We start from the raw sequence: 26,702 nt of genomic DNA, 5'->3' as shown, positions 1-26,702 counted from the left end.
ATGTTGCAATTCTAGCAAGAATTACTATCATAACATCCCTTACGAAATGATAACCTTGTCTAAGATATCTACGGTACAATACTTAATTCTATTCACATCGCTACTTTATGCCTACAACTGCAAATCTTTAGATTATATTGGATACAGAATGGAAAAATCATACTTAATTCATTGATAAAAGTGTACCATATTCTACAGCCTGGACTCGTATTTTGTAGATAGCGCTCATACTGAGTACATAATAAGAAATTTAATTACAGCCTTGTTACTAAATATGCGACTATCATGTAGAAAGTGACTTTGCAGTCAAATGATACCGAATAGAAAAGAATTTTGTTATCCACTAAAAATTGTGCGGTTACATTAACTTTGATGTATTTTACGGTTTCTTCGCAATATGAAATTTTGCACTTCAGTGCGATGTGTCAAAATTATTTCTACTCTTATACTAAGAGGTTGAATTGCAGCGAAATCACATCTGTTGTAAATAGCGACAGCATATCCATGATAAGCACTGTAATATGTAAGGTCGATCATGTCGGTCATCATAGTGTAATTTCCAGTCAGAGATGAAATTTTATTGTTTGGGAGCCAAGTAATTTTGTCATCTGCATTTGATTTCATTCATCTGGGCCTATTGGTCCAAAGTCGATTCTTTTGATCTTCATTCTAGTCCAGCTAGTTTTAGTTTCTTTTTGTCACACCAATATATATTTCAATAAAGGGCCATAGATTTGAATGGCACTATAGTACATTTAATATTGAATAGCTGCTACTTCTACAGTTAAAACAACGACCAAAAATATCACATAGAAAAAAGAAGGCACAAATAGATTACTTACCTTTAAAAACACCATATGAAATTACTTTGCTGGCATTTACCCCTTCAAACTGAGTTTTGCATGTAACACAACGACCGAGAATAACAGAAGCAGTTGGTTCGTGAAAATGCATCACGAGTTTTTTTTAAGTCTAAAAAATCTATTTCTCTTAGTCTTTCGAGAAAACAAACAAACAAACAAACAAACTTTAATCTCAGTTGTACTTGGGCATTGCGCAACTACTACGAGACTGAACACACACCATATTATTATAGCGTACAATGTGCATTAAACGTAAACTCAAACTCAAACTCAAACCGTTTTGGAACGACAAAGAAACCTCGACTAAGTAAATACATTAAAAGTGGAAGAGAATTCCTAACTCCACGCATATTGTAACCAATCATTATGTATACTGCGATTATGAAATGCAACATGAATTGAATTCAAAATAAAAACAAAAAACAAGTAGGTAAATTGATAAGGAAAATAAATGAATAGATAGATAAATAGACAGATAGATAGATAGATAAATAAATAAATAAATAAAGATATAATAAATAAATAAATAAATGAATAAATGAATTGATAGATTGATAAATAAACAAATATATATATATATATATATATATATATATATATATATATACATAAAACGTCCTCCATTCGTATAGCAATCTCTTTACCTGATGCAATAAAATAGAAATGGACTCCTGGTAAAAGATTTTGCTTAATCAATGTCTCCCAACGTTGAAGAAGATATACAGGAAGGAAAAGAGGAAGGAGAGAGGGAGAAGAAGAAAAGACAAAATAAGACTGATATCAAAAAGAAGATAGAGAAGAAAGACAACAGAGAAAGAGGAGATGGACAAGAAAACATCTGTCTTAGGCAAATAAGTAAAAGAATAAATAAATAAACACACACATACATCGACAAATGAATGAATGAATAGATAAATGCATAAATGCATAAATAGATGAACAGATGAATAAATAAATAGATAAATAAATAAACAAACAGATAAATGAATAAACAAATAAATAAATAAACAGATAAATACATAAATAAACTCAACAAGAAAACAATCATCTATATCTCGCTGATCATGCTCGCCATGCTACTGGACGAAGACGTCGATGTACTCCGGCTGGTCTCCCTTCCTACCAATCTGTTCGTAGATGGTGGAGGCTTGCATCGCCTCCTTCTCCCTCCTCCGTCTTTCCTCCTCCTCTTCCTCCGCTATCTTCTGGCCTGGCAGCTTCCACTTCTCCTGGTCCGAGTAACCCAGCGACCCCACAGAGCCCAGCGGCATGGGTCGCGATGGGAGCTTGGGCGGCACGGGCTGGCTCGACTCGGTGCTGGGTCGCTGGAATATGCTGAGCTGATTCCTGAAGCCAGACTTCTTCATTTGTTTTGCACCGTCTTTCCCCCGACTGTATTGACAAAACGAAACAAGTCATACACTGTATACGCTCTAAAAAAATCGAGTGGAAATATCCATTTTCGAAGGAGTACAAAGAAGAGTGAATTTTGAGTGAAAATGTTCATTTTCACTCGTTTTAGAGTGACCTCTGGGATCACTCCAAAATCTTCGAGTGATCCCTGAGGTCACTCCAAAATGAGTGAAAATGAACTTTTTCACTCAAAATTCACTCCAATTTCACTCTAAATTCACTCTTTTTGTATTCACTCTTTCATGAGTGAATATTTTCACTCGATTTTTTTTTTTAGAGAGTAGACCCACAGGGACTGAAATTGGTTCAGCATTTACTGTTTGAATGCTCTTGCTTTTATTTAGAAGTAGCATGTCTCAGTGTGTGATGGCTTGATATTGGATAAACATTTTACTACTTCAAGATGTTTTCAGATAAATGCAGAGGATCCTTTGCGTTTTATCAAGTTACAGAATTAATTATACATTATAATTATACAACCTATATTGGCAATGAAAAAAGGCGTCGAGTTATATACGGTGAGCTTTGATAGAGGAAGCATTCGTGGTTTTTCCATAATGCTTACAGCACTATATTTCATGATGTGTGACGTATCATACATTTATTTCGTTTGTCTCGCCTCCTCAGCCTCTGGATATTTATTCGTGTGCTTATAAAGTATAGCTGCTCAACAGAACTGTGTTCAAAGCAACGCAGAACTGTGCTCATGTAGAGAATAAAGAAATCTTTAATACATTGTTGAAAATACAAGTCATAATAGAATTTGCGCGTTTATGTGTGTGTGGGGGGGGGGGAGGGGGGGGCATATAGCAGCACATCGGCTATGCAAGCATCCCTTCATTTGACTAAAAGAAGACGGACATGTCTAATTACCGAAGTAGGCGATAGAAGAAGAAAGCGATGATGAGGAGGATCACGAACAACCCGCCACTCACGCAGGATAGCGCCACCATCGTTGGGGAAAAGTACTCAGTGTGGGCCACCGTGCTGTTGACAGTGGTTGTAGCTTCTGAAGAGATGGAAATAATGCGAATCACAGTCTTGCGAGATGAAACTCAGACTTTCAGTGCGTCTTTATTTTGTTTTCAAGATTCATTTTCTCATTTTGTTTTGTTCAACAAACTACTGTAGAAAAAAGTCATTAGCATTCAGGGGCGTCACCAGCTTTTTTTCAAGGGGGGTGCGTTTTGACACTAAATGTTTACGAGATTTTTTTGGACAGACATTTAGAATATAGGAAGCTCTCAATCCCTAGGCTTTTACTGTTTTTTGAGGGAAACCAAGCGGGGAAAGGGCAACGGCGCGCCGGTAGCTAGGATTTCATCGGGGGGGGGGGGGGGGGAGGGTGTGGAAGTGCCGGAGAGGGTTGCATCCCTTATAAATGGATTATGGAATGACGGTGTGAAACGACAAATTACTGGCAGCGATATCAGGGGAATGGCATAACGACTACATACGAGCGAGCGGAGCGAGCGAGCTTGGAAATTTTGACATTTTACAGTCCCAAAAACTGCCATTTGTAGCCATATTTTTTTTTTTTGCTTTGTAAATTAAGGGGGGCGCACAGAGCGCAACTGCTGGCAATTACTGGCAGCAATATCAGGTGAATGGCATGATAATTAAATGCGAGCGAGCAAAGAGAGCGAGCTTGGAAATTTTGACATTTTACAGTCCCAAAACTGCCATTTTGGAGCCATATTTTTTCGCTTTGGAAATAAAGGAGGGGTGGGGCGCAACGGGCGCAACTGCCGGTAATTACTGGCAGCAACATCAGGAGAATTGCATAACGACTACATACGAGCGAGCGAGCGAGCGAGCTTGAAAATTTTGACATTTTACAGTCCAAAAACTGCCGTTTGTAGCCATAATTTTTTGCTTTGTAAATTAAGGAGGGTCGCACCGAGCGCAACTGCTGGCAATTACTGGCAGTAATATCAGGTGAATGGCATAATGATTAAATGCGAGCGAGCAAAGAGAGCGAGCTTGGAAATTTTGACATTTTACAGTCCCCAAACTGCCATTTGGAGCCATATTTTTTCGCTTTGGAAATAAAGGAGGGGTGGGGGCGCAACGGGCGCAACTGCCGGTAATTACTGGCAGCAACATCAGGAGAATTGCATCACAACTAAATGCGAGCGAGCGAGCTTAAAAATTTTGACATTTTACAGTCCCAAAACTGCCGTTTGTATCCGTATTTTTTTGCTTTGGAAATTAAGGGGCGCACCAGGTGCAACTGCTGGCAATTACTGGCAGCGACATCTGGTGAATGGAATAACAATTAAATGCGAGCGAGCAAAGAGAGCGAGCTTGAAAATTTTGACATTGTACAGTCCCAAAACTGCCCTTTGGAGGCATATTTTTTCGCTTTGGAAATAAAGGAGGTGGGGGGGGGGGGTTCACCGGGCGCAACTGCCGGCAATTACTGGCAGCAACATCAGGAGAATTGGGTAACAATTAAATGCGAGCGAGCGAGCTTGAAAATTTGACATATTACAGTAAAAAACAAACTGCCGTTTGTAGGTATATTTCTATATTTAAGGGGGCCCAACGGGCGCAACTGCTGGCAAATACTGGCAGCAATATCAGGAGAGCATAATGATTACATTCGAGCGAGCAGAACGAACGAGCTTGAAAATTTTACATTTTACAGTCCAAAAACTGCCGTTCTTTTCTTAGCCATATTTTTTCGCTTTGGAAATTAAGGGGGAAGGGCACCGGGCGGAACTGCTGGCAATTACTGGCAGCAACATCAGGTGAATTGCGTAACGATTAAATGCGAGCGAGCGAAGAGAGCGAGCTTGAAAATTTTACATTTTACAGTCCAAAAACTGCCGTTCTTAGCCATATTTTTTCGCTTTGGAAATTAAGGGGGGCGCACCGGGCGCAACTGCAGGCAATTACTGGTATCTAGCAACATCAGAAGAATGGCATAAAGATTAAATGCGAGCGAACGGAGCGAGCGAGCTTGAAAATTTTGACATTTGAAGACCTGAATATAAGAACGACCCAAGTCCAATTTTTGGCCAAATTCAGTTTGACATGGGAAATTGTAGCTTATGCATGGACTCATCTTGTGTATAGATAAATCCCAATTACCCCCGGAAGTGCCTGAAATGAATGAGTTAAATCTTATATTGACGTAAGAATGAAGGACTTGGGTCATTCTTACATTCATATAATAGCGCCCTCTCTCATCCTTCTCTCATCTCTATAGCAGAATATCATGTATATGAATCAAAGAACGACCCAAGTCCATATGAATCAAAGAACGACCCAAGTCCACCACACAAAATGGCCTCTCCACAATTAATGTAAATGTTAATTGTCATAAAAATATATATGTTCTAATTTGTATATACAATGTTGCCTTTCCATCACAGTTAAATAGAATATTATTGGACAAATAAAAAAGATATGAAGTTTTTTTTAGTTTACTCGAAATGGTCTTCCATGGCCTTGGGTAGTTCTTATATTCATATACTCATTTTACAGTCCCCAAATTGCCGTTTGTAGCTATAATTTTTCGCTTTGGAAATTAAGGGGGGGGGGGGGGGCGCACCAGGCGCAACTGCCGGCAATTACTGGCAGCAACTTCAGGAGAATGGCATTACGACTAAATGCGAGCGAGAGGAGCGAGCGAGCTTGAAAATGTTGACATTTTACTGTCCAAAAACTGCCGTTTGAAGCTATATTATTTTTTTTTTTCGCTTTGGAAATTAAGGGGGGGGGGGGGGCGGACGCCCGGTGCGCCCGGTGCGCCCCTCCCCCTGGATCCGCCACTGGTAGTCAAGGGTGTGGGTTCATGTTCATGACTGGGGGAGGTATGACCAGCGAGGTGGCGTCGAAGTGACCAAGCGGGGAAAGGATGTCCAAAAATCTGCACTTTAGAGCATCCCCTAAACTAATTGTGCGTGTTTGTTTGTGTGTGTGTATTATATGTACATGGAAAAGTTAGGAATTAGCCCAGGTCAAGTCTTTTTATTGGCAATGCAAGACATTTTTACATAGACTAGTATGTAAAGCAACACTGCAAAAGCAATGATCTAGCTTTGATATAACGAAGCGTAAGGTCCAAAGGTGCTGTACATTCTACATCACATTGCGCAACATTGTAGCGACTCTTCGTTCGGATGTACTGAGTACACTGCGCACATCCTACTTATATGCAGAATGCCAACCAGGAATCACGCTGAATCACAATCTTTTGTCGGGTCCGGGCTTTTTGAACAATGTTTTACACTATATACCTATCTAATTATGGTTAAAAGAAATCATAGAAAAATATCTTATTTCTTGATCACCCTTTCATTCAAAAGCAGTTTACTAACACTTGAATTACTATTTCGGTAAGTCTTTTTTTTTACCAGCGGATTATGAGGGAGCGCACCCCCCCCCCCCCCCCCCGTAGTTACGCCACTGCTTTTGGGTGAAATAATTGGACAGATTTCTTGAATTCTAACAAAAAAGCAAGACAATCTTTTCATCGCGGGAATTATGATCATGTGGGGTGGGGCAAATGGTGCGCTTGCCTTCCAATATTTTTATGGGGGCAACATTTTTGTTTTATTTCAAAAGCAAGAAAATTTCTCATTTCGGGAGTTATTAATTATGGGGGGGGGGACAAAATTAAAATATGCTTGCCCCTCCAATATTTTATGGGGGTAACTTTTTGTTTTTCGGTCCAAAAAAAAAGATAAGAAAATCTTCTCGTCTCTGGAATTATGGAGGGGGGGGGGGGGGGTGGGCAAAATAATATGCTTGCCCCTCCATTTTTTTTTCATCTTTTTTTAATGAGGCTAAGGCTCGCTCTTGGGCTGGCAATATGGATTGGTCAGAAGTAATGTACATAGACCCTATTATATTTTGGATCAAAAATTTGTCTTCCAATGATTGGTTAAAAGAGCTTCACGTGATTATAGGTATTTTGAACTATTTTAGAGTGTTGGTGTGTTTGACACTCCATGAAGTACTATTTGCAAAATGACGTCACTTTTATGACGACATTTTGCAAATAGTATATACTATTTGCAAAATGATGTCACAATCACCCTTCTTTACAATCAAGTGTTAGTGTACCCGTCAGCGTCCGGTCCCGAATTCTAGTGTTCAGGTTTGCAGCGGCCATACGAGCGCTTGGATACATGCGACGGGCAACTCTGGCGGTGCCACGGCTACTATGTTTTTCAATTTCCGATCTCTCGCACTGTTGCGTATTGCAGGCGCTGCGCTGCCGCCGCAGTGCGGCTAAGCCTAGGGCCTATATAAAATGATTTTCACTTTTTATTCAGATTTTTGATCCAAAATATAAAACAAATATACTTCGCCTAGTTTCGAGTTTCTTGTGAAAACTATGGGCCTCGGTGACTCCAAACTAGTACTATTCACTTCGGGGCTGCGCCCCTCAGTGAATAGTACTAGTTTGGAGTCACCTCTGCCCATAGTTTTAACAAGAAACTCTCAAGGCCAAGTATATTTGGATACTATGTACTTGTAAGTAGCACACGTACATGCAAACGTGTATAAGTGCTCGGTATCGTAGGGATGTACAGTACGGTCGATAAATAGTAAACACTGTAGAATACTAATAGATATGTATAAAATCAGTGCTGCCAGAACCAGGGGTGCGAATTGATTTGTGTGTGTGTGTGTGTGTGTGTGTGTGTGTGTCCCTGGTGCAAAATATGAAAAAAATAGAAAAAGAGTAATTATTTAGCGTCCGGCGTTGAGGTCGCTCGCAGACTGATTTTTTTTTTTTTTTTTTTTTTTTTTTTTTAAGGATCTGAAGGGGGGTGCGTTCGCACCCAACGCACCCCCCCTGGTGACGCCCATGGCATTATAAGAATTCTACGGGGGTGAAAGTATAGTGTCAGACGAAGGATAAATTGCAATGAGCAAGAAATGCCAAAAATATGAACGGATTTATCGCAGAACGAACTAACTCAATTTTGGTTTAGAAGAGATATTTGCGAATATAAAGCTGCTAAAAAGTAAGCAAAATTATTTAAAAAAAATACGGGATTACTTTGAATATAATTTCAAGAATTTTATTCTATTATGCTACACGTGAGGTATCTCTGAAAAGGTTTCATTTTGTTCTATTTGATGATGGTCTTGCTTTAAAAATGTTTAAAAATGGCGGCCTTTTTACCGTATAAAGTCAAGGTGAATGTAGGTGATGAAGAAACCGATTTTATAGAAGAAGAAGAAAGAATATTATGGTATATAAATTAAGAGAGAAAGGGATTTTCTATAAGTCTGATGTTAAACGTGACGTCCGCGTTCCCTGCTTCCACAGAATAAAACAAATTATATATTGAGTTGTGCAGGGAGAGATCTACACAGACCTGTCTCATCCACGATCGTCACTTCCGTGGTCTCGGGAATGGGACGCGTCGGCTGCTGGCACGACCGGCGATTATACATTGTCCCGTCGAAGCATCGCATCTCGGTCTCGGCCTCGTCGTAGCCCCACGTCGGAATCTGGTCGAGCGGCCTCCCACGACATCGCACAGATGTTCCGTGAGCGAGGACGACTGAGCCATCAGCTGTCTGTCTTGGGGTAGTAGGGGGTCCGTCCGTCTCACAGCCGGGGGGAATCGTCACGTTAACACACATTCCTTTATGATAACATAAATGACAAGTATATGAGGAAGCATGTTGTACATGAAGTCCATTCTCATTCATTACCCTATGAGACAGAAACACTCTCTTCATCTTTCTCCTGCACGGACCGTATCTGCCTTCAAAACAATAACGATACCACAGGACACAGATTCTGGAATGACCTGGATAGACAAACAATCCGATCTCATCTCTCAATTCATTTAAGCTTAACTCAAATCCATTTTTCCGAATCCATACCTAAAGCAATTTCTTATTATCTTCCTGGGCATTCTACATTGTATGTGCATACTTTGCATTTCCGTCATTGCATCTGACTTGATCATTGCCATTGCCTCGCTTGGGTGATCGAACGCCCTTAGTCTTTTTTTTTCTTTTCTTTTTTATTCTTCTACGTTCCTTTCAACAGTAAATTTCATGAAGAATTCATCTCAAATTAGCATCTGGGAATCTACGCCATACAAGCAGTTATGCTTCTATGTAGATTCCTCATATTTCCCATGTCCTAACTTGTCTTGTTTGCTGTATTTGACAATTCACTCATTAAATTTCTTGTTACGTTTATGGTTTATTTGTTATAACATGGAATACGGAACAATGAAACAAACGAACAAACAATAGAATAGGCTAAATACAACGAAAATCAGTTGAACGTGTCACAACTTGTTTGCTGTTTGTTCTTTTGTATGGATGTTTAATTGTATAATGGATGTGTAGGCTCATCTGCATACATAAATTATGTGCGCATGTACACACGATGTTTATTTTTGCATAATCACGTTTTTGTGTCTTAATTTGTTCATATGCATATATTGAACTCATTACGTCCAAGTACAAGATGCACATCATGAAATCATGCATGCTTGAGCCTTGTCCGTTTCCGGTCCACAAAAAAAAAAGAAAAGAAAAGAAAAGGAAAAGTAGAAGGGGAAGACTGAAAAAGAAGTATACTATTGACGTTGTTGTTGTTTTATCCCTGTCAAACTCACGTTCGATAGCTTGTTTCTTTGCTCTCTTATATACAAATATATATATATATATATACATATATATATATATATATATATATATATATATTTTTTTTTTTTTTTTTTGTTATGTGATTTAGGTTGAGCAAGCACGGAGACTTACGGGCACACAGCAGGTCGTTGTAAGCAGGGAACCACTCCCCTTCTACACACAGCAGTCTTTCGGGTCCCACAAGAGAATAGCCCTCAGCGCACTCGACCCGCAGGATGGGTAGGACGATACCCCCCGACACATCCTCGGGGTTCATTACACTCACTGACACTCCCTCGATTCGCCGAAAGATTTCCTCATCTGGGCAGTTACCTGCATGATATACATAGAAGATGAAAGCCTTAAATTAATTACCTCTTTTCCTCTCTTTCCTTCACTGTGTTTTGTTTCTCTCTCTCTCTCTCTTTCTCTTTACAAGAGAGGTTGCTTGTGTTCGTTTGTCCGTCTGTTTGTTTGTTTGTTTGTTTGTGTAGGTCTGTATGTGTTGTGCACCGTTTATATTATGTCTAGCTAATTGCTTTTTGATGTTATTTAGTCGTTTTGTCCATGAGGAGACTGCAAAATACAAGCTTAGCTTTCCAGCATGTCTCCTCTATTTTCTGCAACTTTAGTCTTAATTCAATTTTCATTTGCTTTTTTGATGCGTAGTATTGTTAACTTCACGTATTTTTCTTTGTTACTACATTGTATTGATGTTGTGTTATTTTGTGTATGAAAATGTCGTTGGAAATGAAATAAATGAAATGAAATGAAATTTTAAGTTCCTTTTTTATTACTACTGTTTATTGTGTATTGTGATGTGATCTATGTATTCAATTTTTGTAAAATACTTATATCTCTTTGTGGGTCATGGGCAAAAGGGAATGAATGAATGAATGAATGAATGAATGATAAATGAATGAGTGAACGAATGAATGAATAAATGAATGAATGAATCGTCTTCTACAACTCTTCTCTATTAAATCGCGCTGTGCTCTGGTAAGTGTCTTTATTACCTCGAGTTTCCTGGTTTTGACCCTTCATCTCCTCTTCCTTCTCCCTTTTCTCTGTCTACTGTGTGACTAGTCTCTACCTGTAATGCATTCCACGCTTACTTAAATTTCCTTTGTCTTCAATTACAGGAAACCTGTTTCATGTTTGTTATGTGTCTGTATGTGTGTATTTCTTTTCTGTCTTATTTTTTTTCTTTCTTTTTTTCAAGCAATTTGCCGAGTGGTAAGTTTTGTAATTAGATATTCTTTATGGCAAACTACAAGCAGTCCCCTCCATTTCCAACAACTTTCACTGCTTTTTCCAGTCATGAAATTTACAACATCGTATCTCAGTTCATAATTGCACAGTTTTTTATGGTGCATTGTTGTGTTATTATGTATATTCTTTATCTTATAATTATACTTGCTGGAAAAGAAAATGGAAAATGGAAATGGAACGGAAAGCACAGATGAGCATAATTATACTTCACTCACTGGCTTACGGGTTTACAAGACTGTAACTGAATATTTCCACGGCTTGTTTGAGGTTCCAATTTAAGTCCCAGATTAATGACTACAATGTCGCAGCATTAATATGCCCAAAGAAGGCTATAAAAAACAAATCTCATTAAGATCATACACAAGATCAAGTTCAAGTTCAAATTTATTTCCGTTTTCTACAGCAAAAAAATACACATCCCACTTTCTTTAGTGACAGAAATAATGCACTGGAATCGAGTAAATCGAGAATCGAGTAAATAACATTAAATAAAATTTACAATAACGATACTTGTCGGGAAAGGAAGCTCAAATCTGAAACTGTAAAACAAAACCCTTACCGATATTCATATAGGTCGTTTTCATGATTGTCATTCAGCTCTTGTACAAAATTGTTGTTATACTGTGCTATTGGAGTGTTACCAATCAATCTTCTCGCTGAAAAAGCAATAATTATGCTTACGTTCGCAGCACAGATCTCCAGGGGAAGGGAACCACTGTCCATCTACGCACTGCAGAGTGCTAGAGCCAATAAGAACGAAGCTTTCAGCACACGTGACATGCACAGTCTGTCTCGCCTGCTGGCTTGCTAGAGTCGTCGTTGGCGACGTCTCACCAATGACGAGGTTAGGGATTCCTTTGAGAGCATCGTTTTCGCAAAGATCTAAACCTCACGAATTAATCATTAGGTATGGACACGTCATTTGTCATTAATTTGATGCCATTAGATTTCTTTTGTTCATTGTGAGATTGACAACATTCTTCCTTTCCTTCCAGTGCTACTTTTAATCCACTGCAAATATTGCAAACTTGCAAGTATAGGCTAAAACTATCACACAATGAATTTTCTCCCCAACGAACAAGATTTGATTTGACGGCCTTATTTTGAATACGATATCATAATTATTTTGCAATTGAAACACTTTTATTGCTTTAGAAGGTCTTTAACATCCAAATATGCACACACAACTCTGTGACCTATTGACGATTCCTTCGTTAAGTTCTGAAAAGCTTTGGTTGCCCCGTTAATTGTAATATCTATCACATTCCAAGATTCCTCGAAAGGACTGACAAGCAATATCATTGACAATATAATTTCTTTGTATTTTAAGGTAACACTCAATTTAGTATACTAGTACTGCAAAGCAAATGATATAAAACAAGAAGTAGTGTTGATTCCATCAGATTATTATTAGTTACAATACGACGTTCCGTGTACACTGTAAGTGCTATATACAAGAAAGAATATGGGGCCAAGATCAGATCAGGCTCATTCATTCAAACTGCACTTATTGAAGGAACTACTTCAGGGGGGTGTTTCATGAAACTTTTTGTCAGTGATTTACACCGACAACTGTTAAAAGCTACTGAAATCCTTGCGTCTGATTGGCTGATAGCAAATTTGTCGGTGAAAACCTCCGACGAATTCGTTGATGAAACGCCCCCCGGGTATGCAGTGCTGTTTCTGTGTATCGGTACATCGATTACAAAATTGATGAGATGAAGTGTTTGGATGTTTCATGAATTTTTTTCAGTGTCGGGTCAGACCAAAAAGATGAAAGTTAGGGGGGAAAAAACCAACCTTCAATGATACGGAAGCGCGAAACAAACATCAGCGTGAGTGAGCACTTACTTCCGCAACGCAAGTCATCGAGGGGCGGGAACCACTGTCCATTCACGCAATGGAGAACGCTAGAACCAATAAGTTCGTAGTTCTCAGCACACGTGACCAGTACATTTTGTCTCTCCGGCTGGGTTGTTGACATGGTGGAGTTGAAGATGAGGTCTTTCCTTCTCTCTAGCTCCTCATATCCACACGGAACTATTCACAAGACAAATACAAATGATCAAAGCGTCTTGCATTCTCGCATTCAGTAAAATTTTTACCATTGTATCAGTTCTATTGATTACTGGATATGGTGGGAGTCATATCGTCTGTTCTGCCCAGTCGAGTCTCAGAAAAATAAAATACACTAAACATGAACAATCAGTCGGCTTTCAGTTGCTAACCAGTCTCTTACTCTCTTGTGGACTTTCAACTGTATTTAGATGTCTGTTCCGTACATGCCAACTGCAGCAGGAAGATCGCCCCATGCGGTATAATCGTGATATAGTCCCCACCATAGGCCCCACCGCAGTGCGCGTGCACCCGCGGACTAGGGTTAGGGTATAGGGTTAGGTAGGGTTGTATTTAATACGGACACGCAGCGGTGGGGACTTATCACGATTCATGCTAACAGTGGTAAACCGAGGAGGTACAAGGCGACTGCCTCATTGGGTATAGTAATTGATTACTGATCACTGCCAGTTCATAAGGTCATGAGGTCATTTGGTAACAAGGATTGAGTGTATGCGGCTGCATAAGTGAAAACTGCGACAATGATGTTTGCGATTCTCGGAACTTGGTAACGATCGGGTCCATCCTTCGAAAACCCCTTCTCAGAATTTCCCAACTCCTCAGTCAAACATGCTGACAGGGCTTCTCTCAGGTATTTCTGTTGTCCACAAGTCCGCGTTACCCAAGGTAAGGTCCTGGGGGGGGGGGGGGGGGGGAGACGGACAGCATGAGATCCAGAGCCGGAGATGAGGAGGAGAAAGGAAAGTCAAATCTACCTGTGCTTTTCCTATCAAGGGAGATAATCTCGATCGTATCCTTGAGAGAGGCATGGTAAGGGCGCCACCACCACTAACTCAACACAATCTTGACATCAAGGAGCAGGAAAACGGAGGAAGAATGCCTCAATGATTCAGAGGATCCGGTAGAAACAGGATTCCTCCGTTATTGGGAAACGTCTTGGTGAACTCGAGAGCCCTCTAGACTCTCAAGAGTTCTTTTTACCTGGTCAAGGCTTTTGTCATGTTCCAAGTTCATCTGACCGGATGTTTTATCCACGAAGTCCCCCTCGATCGAGGTATATAGGAATGGGTATTTGACAATGCTGATGGGGAAATGATAATGGGGCTGGTGATTCCAGGGTAAGTCCAGCTATGATTCTGACAAATCTTCCTGAGAGCTTTCGTTAAAATAGAGCCGATTAAAAAGAAATAAGATAAATTCAAGGAAGATAATGGAAATATTTCACGTAAAGTTTGCAAGCTCACCTTGGCAGTAAAAACTGTCATAGAGAGGGAACCACTTTCCATTCAAACACTCCAGAACACGTGACCCAATGAGGGTGGTACCGTTTGGGCAAGCGACCTCTACGATGGTTTGCTGTGAACCGTTGTCATAAGTGGTCTTGAGTGTGAAGATGAGCCATGGTTGTTTGGTGAAATTGGCGATGGGTGGACTGGTGCAGGTCGCTGAAACGAAAATTATACATGAGAAAAACTTGACCAGTTCATCATGACTAGTTACATTTTACTGTCTAACCCATAAAATCCAGCAAACCACATTTCTACATTATTGGTGTAAGACTGTTGTATCTTTTTATCCATTTATCATTATTTTTTAATTCATTGCTGGTTTTCCAAAATGTAGAATGAAACTTTCTCTTTCCTGTAGGACCTTATTTGGTCACATACCACTGCTCATATCAGTTGCAAAGTTATCAAACTTCTCTTAATCGTTCAATAACGGATCTTCAAATTTGGGAACACGCTTCAGAAGTTCCTGTTTCTCTCTAAAAGTCGACACATTTTGTAAATTCCTCGTTGATTTTGTGCAGACTTAGTATAATTTTCACCAGTTTCATCACATCTTTCTCCAACCTAGGACACACAGCGGAAATCAGAGTTGCCTATCTAACGATGAAAAGATGCTAATTGTTACCATGGTTACAGAGAAATTTGTCCAGGACCTGATGGAGAGCCTGTTCCGATATGTTACTGGTCCTCTGGGAGGGACCTTGGACCTGTCGTGCTGGAAAGAACACAGTGTCCCACAGTGTGTTCACAATAATTATGTTTGCATAGTCGACTGTGTGAAAAGATGATTTCACACTATGGTGTGGTTTTTCACAGACAATTCATATAGTATTGTTATGTTTCACACTGTGAATTCATGATTCACAATGCGTTCATGATTCACAATGTGTTCCAAATGTTAAAACGCTCGAATTTAATAGTGTGAAGAGATTTCACATTGTGTTCGCAATGTTTTTGTACTGTGTTCACATTGTGTTTCACACTGGGGGAACACTGAGTTCTTCCCAGTAAGGTGAATCGATTGATTTGACCATAATTATAATTCAATTAAGATATGAATTCTTGAAATAGATGAAACATATTGATATAGAGCATTATTGCAATGCTAATTTCCACTGCCACTATTGTATAGAGCACTGTTGCAACAATAACATTGTCAGTCAGACAAAAATTATCTATGATAAATATTCTTTTGTGGAGTATATCGAGTAAAATGTCCTGGACATTATTTCCAATAAAGCGGGTCATGTTCGTTATTCCGAGGGTTCGTTATTTCGAATGATCGTTAATCTGAAAACGAAGTAAGGTTCGTTAGTCTATTCATAAAAATGTAAAGACGGTGCATACCAACGAACCTTCGGAATTATGAATCTTATCGTAATAACGAACTTTATTTCATATTCGGATAGCGAACATTCGGAACAGCGAACCTTATTTCATCGTCGGATTAACGAACCTTCGGAATGGCGAACCTCATTTCATTGTCGGATTAACGAACCTTTGAAATAACGAACTGTAACTTGCTTATGTTTACCTTCGCAGTGGAGAGTGTCAAGGCTGGGGAACCACTGTCCATCCACGCATTCTACAAGGTTTGAGCCAACCACAGTGTACCCTGTAGAACAGTTCACCACGAAACGATTCCACGCGTTGTCGGGCTCCGTCACGTTTACCATAGTGATATTACGAGCCTTGAGCTCTTCAGTCGGCAACACGCACTGTGCTGTAGAAAGATTAAATGACGCGCAAGTTTCACTGCAAAAGGAGTTATCTCAATTCTTCACAATTTTACATATCATTTACGAAAAAAAGCAGAAAAGGACAACAGGAAAATGTAAGGATTTTTTTTTACTCATAACTTCGACTATATATTCTTTGTTATGTGAGAAGTGGTGTATCTTTGGAAATATTCTGTCTCCTTGATGGACTTATTTTGAAATGTAAAAAAAATTAACGCTTTACCTTTTTTATGCTTTTACTATTAAACTCTTCAACTGTCTGCCTTTGTGACGAAAAGGGGTGCAGAAGTTTCGGTAAAGCAAAATGTCACTGATGCTAGTAACTTTGATGAAGAAGTGAAATCAAAGTAACGGGTTGGGCGAGGTTTTTATCAAAATCAAAGACGAAGTAAGTCAGCTGTTCTATAAAATTATGAAAAAATATGAAATAATTATGCTTAACAGTAATGAAGACTTTTTTTCTGTATATGATTATGAGCTTGTGTCTCTGGTATATAACCTGTCTGCAACAGTCTTCTTGCTATACGATTCTTTTTTATTTATTTATTTATTTTTTTTTTGGAAGGCCGATCGCATGTAAAATTCTAGCGTATCTGCGAGCCCAAGGACGTTGTGTTATTTGGGAACGTAGGGGTTGAGTCTCTTGCTGTAGATGATTTTCATCATTTATAAGCCGCAGATGATTGCAGTTGCCATGGCAACAGCCGGCGAACGACCTGTCAGCTGCGATATTTTTCCCCATTGTTGCAGCAGTAACTGTAATGATTGCAGCTTTACAACAAAAACTACTACTTTTAAGTGATTGCACACCTCTTTCATGAAGAGGTCTCCCAAGATTTTTCCTTTGGTAGCGGTTTTGAGAAAATGACCAACATGTACCATCACACTCACAGAATAAATGTTGACATCAAGTAGCCACTGCGATCTTTACTCGTTGTAGATGCAGAGTGTAACGCAACTACACTTGATACACAGTATAATCTACCATGTCTATCATGATCGCATTAATTTATTAAAACCGTCCATGCTTGCAAGTAGAGCATTATTATTATATTGAAGCTCACTTCTCGTTTGACGTATAGAAGATTATACCTCTTCAAAAACTGATTGATGTTTTGGATGATGAATTTTTCAGTCATCAATCTTTCTGGTCATTCAAGATTAATTTTGTAAAGAGATTCGTCAAATCATTTGTTCTATGTTTTTATTCTTTTCGTTTCTGATATGAGGTTTGGTGGTTTTTTCAATCTCTTTTTGATGCCAGATCAATTTGTCTGGATACTCGTCAACTTCTGTAAACCCCTCATCTGCATTTCAACACGAATGTCACAAACAAGCTCATCTTTATATGCTGCGAAATATCATTGACATTACGAAATTCATGCAGAAAGTCGGAACATATTTCAGGAGTGCCTTATGACAGTGTTCACTTTCTCATAAAATGCTTTATCAACAATAAGTACTTTAAAGCATTTTGCTCCTAATATTTGTATATTGTCTTTTACTACCTCAAAGCTGTTAATGTAAAACGTAAAAAACGGTTTTTACGGTTACCTACCTTTGCACGCTGGCTTTGGGTGGTTCCATATTCCGGATATGCAAGTGAGAATCGGTTGCCCGGATATGTGATATCCATTGTCGCAGCCATATTCGATCAATGCGTTGGCCGGAAACGTTGCAAGCAAGTCTCGATATCCGTTTTCAATCTCACCCGGATCGTGACAAGAACCATCTGTTGCAAAAACATAGATAATTCCTCCTCTTTATCATCTCATTTTATTTTGCAATCAAGTATATACAACAACATACATCCGATAGGAAGCAAATGCATAATTATCACGATCGAAATGTATGGATCATTATATGTATAACGTTACATTGAGAAAAGATACTTTACATCTAGAAGGCGTGGTCGATGGTGATGTGTCAAAGGAATAGCGAGAACTAGTCGATGAAGCACGAGTTGTTGCATAGTTCGAAAAGTCATATGAATTGATCATTCAACATCATGGCCCCATTTCATAGAATATTGATATGATAGCAACTCTTGCTGGAATGGCAATTGTCATGGTAACGAAAGGAATCCAGCTTCCTGATTAAATGGGAAGTTGCCATTCCAGCTAGAGTTGCCATCCTATATCTTTTATGAAACGGGGCCCATATATTCATCAACTCCTGTCATGCATATTATATATATTCCTGTCTGTGTGTGTGTCTGTATGAAATAGAAGTATGATGGCAAACGGTTTTAATTATCTTTTAATAGATGTAGGGTCTAAGTTCAAACTTGGCAGCCAAGATTGATTCCAGAGTCACTACTTTGGCTGGTATACTTTTTCCATATAACTGTCAACGATTATGTCAGCTTTCAACGTCGCAGCTCACAAAAACTAGAAAATAAATGTGGTGCACCATAAAGCTCGGATCTCGACCAATTATTATTTTTATTAAGATTAATGATATAATATAGGGCTATCACTCCATACTGCTATATTCTTTGTTTATGGCAAAGATATGAACATCTTTAACGCGCACCAAATGTTAGAAATTATTACTAATCGACTGAATGTCAGCTAAAGTGTTAGAATAGTCTCAAAGTAAAAAGCAAACTATTATTCAACACCGACAAAAGTGATATGCTCCATTTAGAACAGCAAACAAACACAAGAATATTGTATTTGTTGCATTCATCAATTGATACTCCCTTACTGAAAAATATACTCCACACAATTCTAAACAAAATTTCAACTGGAACAAACAGGCGATAGTAATCAGGTAATACTATATATTCAGAGAGCTGCATCGAAAAACGCCGAATTGCTCTACAAATAAAATGCTATCTCCTGCACTGTTCATTCTTGGAATTAATTTCTCATTTACTCTCTTATTTCACCGTATTTGGTCAAATATTTTGTAAATTATATATAATTAACATTATTTGATATTGTAACGTTTTTCCCAAATCGTCATGCTATTTCATTCATGTTTTTCATGACTGAAGACAGAATGATAGATATATGTCTATGTGTTATTCTATACGCTCTTGACATCGAACGCTCTACACGAAGATAGCCTTCACAAAGAGTATCATAATCCATTATCATATACATTTATGTGTGTGTGTGTGAGTGCGTGTAGTGTAGTGCACCTTCTTTTCTTTGTTTGTCAAACGTGTACCTACTGTCAAACTATAAAACAAATGAATACATTGTTCTTTACCTTTGGATAAGTGGAGTTACACTTAAGCTCAATATTTCAGACAGAAACACTGAATGGACATCGTGCAGTACCAAGAGCAGGCCCTGTTGTATACAATCGGAGCGTCATGGCTTTACACAACGACACCTTTTGGCACTGGTTTGCATTGAACGGATCGCGAGGGTATATAGTGTCTCAACTTGGGCAAATAAAGGCAAGGTGAATTTCATCTAACGTGTTATTATCTGATGGCCTTCAGCGACAGTATGATATAGATATCATCATACGAGAATAGAGTATTAAACCCAGAATAAGCACAGGTGGTACAGGCAGGTTCTTTCACATGTGTGGAAGGATGCTGATAAATTGAAATAGATAGATGTTTAACAAACAGATGGGGTCTTTGTTCCTTGACTCGTTTAGAATCTTTTACTGTCCTGTGAAAAACACTGAAGAAGACGAAGACAGTGATTAATGTAATTAAAGACAAAATTAGTAATCAATTAATGAATAATTTACTCATTACACAAGACGTTTCCATATACAAATGACGGCTGCCCATTTGAATAAAATGATAGCAACGTTTTCAATTTTTTGTAAGATTACATTTACTGATTACTCTGTAAATTCTGTTTACACACATACTTTTATCATACATACAATAAGCATTTATGTGTATTCGTGTATATCGTCATTATGTAATTAACAATACATCAACCAAGACATGATTAAATTTACAATTTTGTGTGGTCATGATGATATTATTACCACGCATTATAATGTCAGTTTAATCATGTCATAATATCATTATGTACATGTATGTGAATAGATAAAGCCCTAGTAACTCAAGTTTGTTGAAAAATCACTTTTTTTTATTTCAGTTATTGTCAGATAATCAATTATTTTATGATCTGTCCAAATTCTGGTTGTCTATACCCCCCCCCCCCCCAAAAAAGAAAAAAAAAGAAATGAAGCCATCGCGACATGTCAAAGGAAAGGCGATCACATTTCCCTACCATTGGATCACTATTGGCTACCAATGGCTCTCCCGAACATTTGACATTAATATTTGAGATTTGAATTTTGAGTTTGGTCTCCCGAACAGTGACATGCATATGAATTGAAAATAATGAATAAGTTTACATGACATTGTGTAACTTAACTATACATCAACATCATGCATCAGCATTGTATTCATAATTATATGCAAATATTGACACACAAAAAACCCTGGTATAGTATGATATCACTTCGTAGAAGTTACATTCTGGCGCCGCATCTGATATGCCTGGCGGTGTATGCGCACCTACTTCATCCACCTTGCAAATCCACGTTGATATTTGCACACAAAGAGAACCTCAAACATTCAGTCGAGATTTGATAGGGGAATATATCTGTCTTCACATTCAGCTACCTCACGTAGGCGTGATTAAATCGGGTCAGGCATGATTCTGATGTCCATTTGAAATACATTTCTATACGCGGTGGGCTTACGAATGTGTTGAAATACGGCCTTGTGATAGATAACGGCCCGAGATGAGTTTGAGAAAAAAAATCAAGATGACGCATTCATAATTATTGCTGACTGAGAGTTTATGTCCGCTTGTATGTGCAAAAGTCGGTAGAGTTTTACTTTGATTTTAAATGATGGTTTTTTTTTCTTCCGTTTCTATCGGAAATACGTTTGACTTGAAGTGGAAAATTGAGAATTACGTTTTTTGGTTTATGCGAAAGCTGCATCACATGAAAACATAAAATTCGCTTTCGAGGAATGTTACAATCATATTTCATTAATCCCCCATTCACTTCTTGAACAGTATACTGTGGATTAATGAACAGTGCAATTTGTAAATCTCGAAATTCACTGGAAGTTTATAGATCTTTATGGGTTCTTATAAATATGTTGATAATGGTATTTTTGCTACAATAAAAACTTCCACCTGAGTTAAAAAGATGTTGAGGGAGATCTTATGGCTTAAGGAGTAGAGACGAGATGGACAGAAGCTGCCAAATTTGAGACCCACATCACATCGTGTGTTGGAAGCTTAAAAAAAGCTTCAAACCTTAAAACGTAATGGCAAAATGATATTCGGAGCACAGACAGACGCACTAACACTGAGACACAAACAAACAGACAGACAAATAGACAGGTAGGCACACACACACACACACACACACACACACATATGTATATATTGTATACTATTTAAATGGATATTTGGGTCTTAACACTGGAGATATGCCGAACTGGTTTAAAGAAGGCAGTCAGAAGGCTAAATGAGATTATAAACTGACGTATGCAATGCAAACAATTTTACATGTTCAATATGTCGAGCGTCTGGCAAGAGTGAAAGTATAGTGTTTCACACAAAATCTAGATCTATATACAGACACATGCGACAGAGGGGTAAAATTCAACGATGAAGGCCAGTTAGGGAGAGAGAGGGAGGGAGGGAGCACAAGCGAGTGAGAGATAGGAAAGAGAAAAAAGGGGGCAGAATGAATGCGTTTGCAGTCTGTCTCTGTCATCAGGTAATGAGTATGTAAACATGACAAAAAAAAAGTAATTACGATACTTTGCCCATCACGTTCACTTTTCACTGCCTGCCTTTGTGGTGGTTACGCGTCATTTTCATTCGTGCTGTCGTGATGGGGAGTGCAGTGTAGCCCCAATTTGCTATTTTCACTATAGCTTAAACTGGAGTCAAACAGCTTCATGATGCATTACATGGCTGCACGCACATGACACAACTTTTTTTTTCTCTCTCTCTCTATCTAAATCTACGTCAGCTTATGAGAAACGAATGCCCCTTAGAGTTGACTTGGATATTTCAAATAACAGCTGTATGATAGACATAAAATCTATAGAGCTCCTACAAAGCATCTTAATTAATTACATTGATGTACCTGGGTGAATGTGTGTCAGTCAAGTGAATTGATAAACAGACTGTTTATATCAATGTTATCATTGTTGTTATCCTTAACAGTCTCGTTATCTTGATAACAAATGTTATAAAATGGGTTCAAGAATGTAGCCGATTGGAAGCGCTGAAATGAGTCACGTGTGCGTGCATCAATTTCTCACTAACATACACGGCCTGACGTCACATTGTTTACACTAGCAGTGCGCACTCAATCAGTTGTTACAAGTGCGTCGCGCGCTACTACACGCGCTGTCAATCCTGTAAACAACTTCTAGTTCGGGCTGCCGGCCGGCCTTTCTTGTGCATAACATGTGTGGCGTACGTATACTCTTATACGTACAGTATTATGTGCGGGATTTCCGAGTGCGACGTGCGTAAATGTTTGGGACGAACATCTTCGGACATCTTGATTCTTGAGCGAGCGCTACATGACCCACAAAGGTACATGAAAAATGCTGTTAGTTTTCGACCCATTTTATAAAACAAATGATGCGCAGGATTATTTCGTAACTCACTCTATCCTGTGCATCATTTGTATACTAACAAATTTCTTTGTCTAAGTTGGCGAAGAAACATTCTACAATGGGTTCAAGAATGTAGCCAATTGGAAGCGCTGAAATGAGTCACGTGTGCGTGCATTAATTTCTCACTATAACATGCACGGCCTGACGTCACAATGTTTACACTAGCAGTGCGCATTCAATCAGTTGTTACAAGTGCGTCGCGCGCTACTATACGCGCTGTCAATCCTGTAAACAACTTCTAGTTCGGGCTGCCTGCCGGCCTTTCTTGTGTGCATAACATGTGTGGCGTACGTATACTCTTATACGTACAGTAGTGCGTGATTTCCGAGTGCGACGTGCGTAAATGTTTGGGACGAATATCTTCGGACATCTTGACTCTTGAGCGAGTGCTACATGTAGCTGACTGGTATTGACCCACAAAGGTACGTGAAAAATGCTGTTAGTTTTCGACCCATTTTATAAAACAAATGATGCCCAGGATTATTTCGTGGCGTTAGTGGAGATGCAGCTTACTCTCGGGTATTTACAATGTAGTGCATGTTTCACAATTGTAAATACCCTCGACTCGAGTTCGCTACATCTCCACTAACGCACTCTATCCTGTGCATCATTTGTATATTATCACCATTACAAACAAGATAGTGACGACAACAACACAACATCTCATTGGATCCACTGAATTGAGAATGACATTATTGTTCAGTAATGGCGTCAGACAGATTAGAGGGTTTATTGGATGAATATCATGACAACGGGGGAAAAGACATTCCGTATACTACAATGATACACATGTGCACGTGTCAATCGATAGTTCTGGAACGGGGTAGATTTTCAGGCAAGCAGGAATTTACGATGTAGTAAACAGACAGCGAGCTAGAGAAGGAATCAAAGACATAGGGAAGAAAGAAAGAACATCATAACAATAGAAAAAGAAGTGAAAGAAAACGCAAGATGATGGACAAGGCTGTTGTGCCCATTAAGCTACGAATGATTAAATTATAGATCTATAGATATAAGATTAAGTTAATGAACAGAATTGATTATGATAGAAAGAAAAATGAATAATGAGTGTATGTATAGAGATAGGGGAAAACACAGTTTCTTTTTTTTTAATGCAGATTGTTTTTAATATCCATGCAAGCTGAGAGTTTTGCAATGACTGAGTTTATACGATTCCCTTTTAACAGGTGATAACACATGCATGGACTATTTACCGCAACTGTTGTTAAAAGCCAACCCCGGTGGTGTTACGGTCCGACAGACAGACACATGAATCATTCCAAAGGAAATGGTGATCACGATCCAAATTAAGTCTCCAGGAAGACAGGGCATCTTCAAAATGGCAGAGAGAGATATTGTCCAATGATAAACGTTCTGCTAAGTATTTATCTTCCTTTGGCTTCCAAAAACGCAAAAAACAAAAAAACTAATGCGCATCAAAATGAAATGAAATGAAATATGCGGCTGTATCGAAAACAAGCACTCCCTTCTTATTAGAGATGGTAGTTATCCCACTAATTTCTTTGTCCTCCTTATGGCGCGAGAGCGAATCGATTCATGTCGCAAAATGTTAACCATGGGTAAAAACAGTGGAACGAGAGTGACACAGAAACGCTGGGATCAACTTGACACATATTGCGTCAAAGAAGACCCACTACTTTCCTCATGACATTGAGGGAATATGAAGTTAATGTGCGATACAGATCTTTTACTCGATAACACAAGTCTGACAACATTAGAGTTGAGTTGTCTATCATTTTTGGCTCGTGTCAGCCCGTGTCATGTATCCAGCGTTAATGGCGTCTCCTTACAGCAGATATTAGGGTGTGTCGCTGGGACTTCATTTCTGAAATTATGTTTGCATAATCTGTGCAAATGTATTTTGAAACTAGGTTTCTCCATGCAGAGAGAATTAGCGAGAGAGAAAGAGATAGATGGGGAGAGGGGGAGAGAGGAGAGAAGGGTAATTACAATTTAAATCAAACATTTCTAAAAACGCCTGTCGAGGTCTTGCATGGAACTGATGCAGGTAAAAAACAGAAGCAGCGACATTTCATATCTTTATTGCTATCAGGCAATATGTTACGATAAAAGCAAGATCGCTCTGTTAATGTCTTTTGTTAGTCTAAACTCGAATATTTACGCTTGGAGATGAGCATCAAGAAAAAATTGACTCAACTTTTCCATAATGGTAACCCTCTCCAAAAACAAGACCATGATTTTGCGATATGAAATCTGGTTGTAGCGGAAGTTTTAAATGAAATCTTTTATTTGGAGATGATATGATGATAAATTTCTGCTAAAGGAAGTTTGACATCATAATTTTGAGCAGGTAGACAGTGCTATTATAATTATAATGATGTTCATTTCCCTCCGTGTATACAGCATTTAGTAGACGAAAGTAACACTGGTCCATGATACAGATACAAAGATCACATCAGCAAAAGGTAACGGTTTGATGTGATGTTATAACCTTGTCCCATCCTTCAAGCTACGAGTATCTGACACATCTCATTTCCAGCTAAAGAAAAAGAAAGAAAGAAAAAGAACGACAGTTCTGGCAAGAGGCATATAGTAACTTCAGACAAAAAAAAAAATAAACCAAAACAACAACAACGCACACACACACAGCTGATGAGTATTATGCTCATATAGAACTAGATTTACTGATCAGTTAAGCGCCTTGATTCATAATCGAAACACAAAATTCAAATTGAGAGGGTATCAAACTTTTCAACGCATATGCAATAGACTTTTCTTTTTGTAAGCTATGTTGATGAGCTATATCAATACTAAAGTGTAGTGGAAACAGAAAAAAAAAAGATGAGGGGAATAATCAATAGTGATCAAACACAGGGGCGAGGGTGTGTGCTTGCCTGTTCTCTGTCCCTGGCAACACGAGACAACTTAAACAGATACAGACAGCCGTTAGGTAGGTTAAAACAGATACTGGGGTGTAAAATCCAATTTTAGGAGAATGCTGTGCAGAACTACAGAAGTCCAGGAAAAATCATATATCAAAGTATCCACTGAAATCAAAGGAAAATATTTGGACTGTTTTTTCACGCAAAATTTGGTAATGCATAGTTAATTGTGTATGTAAGCAGGCAAATTGTATTGGCAGTTTCAACTAGATTTAATAGAATGAGATACTTTAACTATCTTATTCCTCCCTTATCATTACACCTCCCCTTTATCGCTCACTTTAAGTTCGTATAACTAAATACTGTGTATGAATAATAAACAAAAGAGTCAGGATGACCAGAACAATTTCCTAAGACAGCTAAAGAGAACAAATATATCTAAATGTAAAATGCAAATTTGTTTCACTTGACATTTCGGGGGGAAATATTATACTGGAGCGAAGCTCGCCGTTTGAGTGTGAATGTCAAATAATGTATCACGTCAAACTCACACATCTCCATCCACATCCCTCTCCACCCGATACCCCCCCCCCCCCTTAAAAAATACATACAAAATAAGGGGAGGAGTGTAAATAGTGGATGACACTCAACGGATGGCATCAGTCAGAATTCAAATGTCGTTGGATCCAAGGGAACGCTACGAGAAGAATTCCCTCGCGGATTGCCATGAAGTTAACCTCAGCTTTGACGCTGCTCCTCGGGGCTTTTGTGACGTCGCTGCTACAATGGAATGGGCACAGATTCCCGACAGGCGTAGGCAAGTTGATAAATATATGTCATGGAAATAGTTATCTCAGATTTTGGATCTCTCTTTTTTTAGTTAAGATCTTCAACAATTTATATCATTCTAAGATGTCATG

The 26,702-nt window shown here is 38.7% G+C and overlaps 2 protein-coding genes across 2 annotated transcripts; both read right to left on the bottom strand.

The window, feature by feature from the left end:
• Positions 1 to 1,660: 1,660 nt before the first annotated feature.
• LOC139717391 (uncharacterized) lies at positions 1,661 to 10,207 on the bottom strand. The gene is made up of 4 exons (XM_071628889.1): positions 10,029 to 10,207; positions 8,621 to 8,893; positions 3,150 to 3,285; positions 1,661 to 2,255 (listed from the first exon to the last, which is right to left on the bottom strand). The coding sequence occupies exons 1-4, from the start codon at positions 10,171 to 10,173 to the stop codon at positions 1,940 to 1,942; spliced, it is 870 nt and encodes a 289-aa protein (XP_071484990.1). The 5' UTR covers positions 10,174 to 10,207; the 3' UTR covers positions 1,661 to 1,939.
• Positions 10,208 to 11,805: 1,598 nt separating this feature from the next.
• On the bottom strand, positions 11,806 to 24,324 carry LOC139717467 (coagulation factor XIII B chain-like). The gene is made up of 6 exons (XM_071628975.1): positions 24,133 to 24,324; positions 17,831 to 18,004; positions 16,068 to 16,256; positions 14,489 to 14,689; positions 13,020 to 13,208; positions 11,806 to 12,050 (listed from the first exon to the last, which is right to left on the bottom strand). Exons 1-6 carry the CDS (start codon positions 24,248 to 24,250, stop codon positions 11,806 to 11,808), a joined length of 1,116 nt encoding a protein of 371 aa, XP_071485076.1. The 5' UTR covers positions 24,251 to 24,324.
• Between the last annotated feature and the right edge of the window lie 2,378 nt (positions 24,325 to 26,702).

This window comes from Diadema antillarum, unplaced genomic scaffold, assembly GCF_040938485.1.
Source record: "Diadema antillarum isolate AM-2024a unplaced genomic scaffold, OU_Dant_1.0 scf00000075, whole genome shotgun sequence".
NCBI lineage: Eukaryota > Metazoa > Echinodermata > Echinoidea > Diadematoida > Diadematidae > Diadema > Diadema antillarum.
The sequence above is the reverse complement of the archived record's forward strand: the minus strand, read 5'-3'. Positions and strand labels throughout refer to the sequence as shown.

Excerpts from the sequence above, each read along its gene's own strand:
- LOC139717391 (XM_071628889.1), bottom strand. The coding sequence starts at position 10,173 with ATGAACCCCGAGGATGTGTCGGGGGGTATCGTCCTACCCATCCTGCGG. Across the intron at positions 8,894-10,028 it reads CAACGACCTGCTGTGTGCCC|GAATGTGTGTTAACGTGACG; the intron begins GTAAGTCTCCGT and ends GTTATCATAAAG. Across the intron at positions 3,286-8,620 it reads GACGATCGTGGATGAGACAG|AAGCTACAACCACTGTCAAC; the intron begins GTCTGTGTAGAT and ends CCATCTCTTCAG.
- LOC139717467 (XM_071628975.1), bottom strand. The coding sequence starts at position 24,250 with ATGCCCTGTCTTCCTGGAGACTTAATTTGGATCGTGATCACCATTTCC. Across the intron at positions 14,690-16,067 it reads TGACACTCTCCACTGCGAAG|CGACCTGCACCAGTCCACCC; the intron begins GTAAACATAAGC and ends TTTTCGTTTCAG. Across the intron at positions 13,209-14,488 it reads TGACAGTTTTTACTGCCAAG|TTCCGTGTGGATATGAGGAG; the intron begins GTGAGCTTGCAA and ends TCTTGTGAATAG.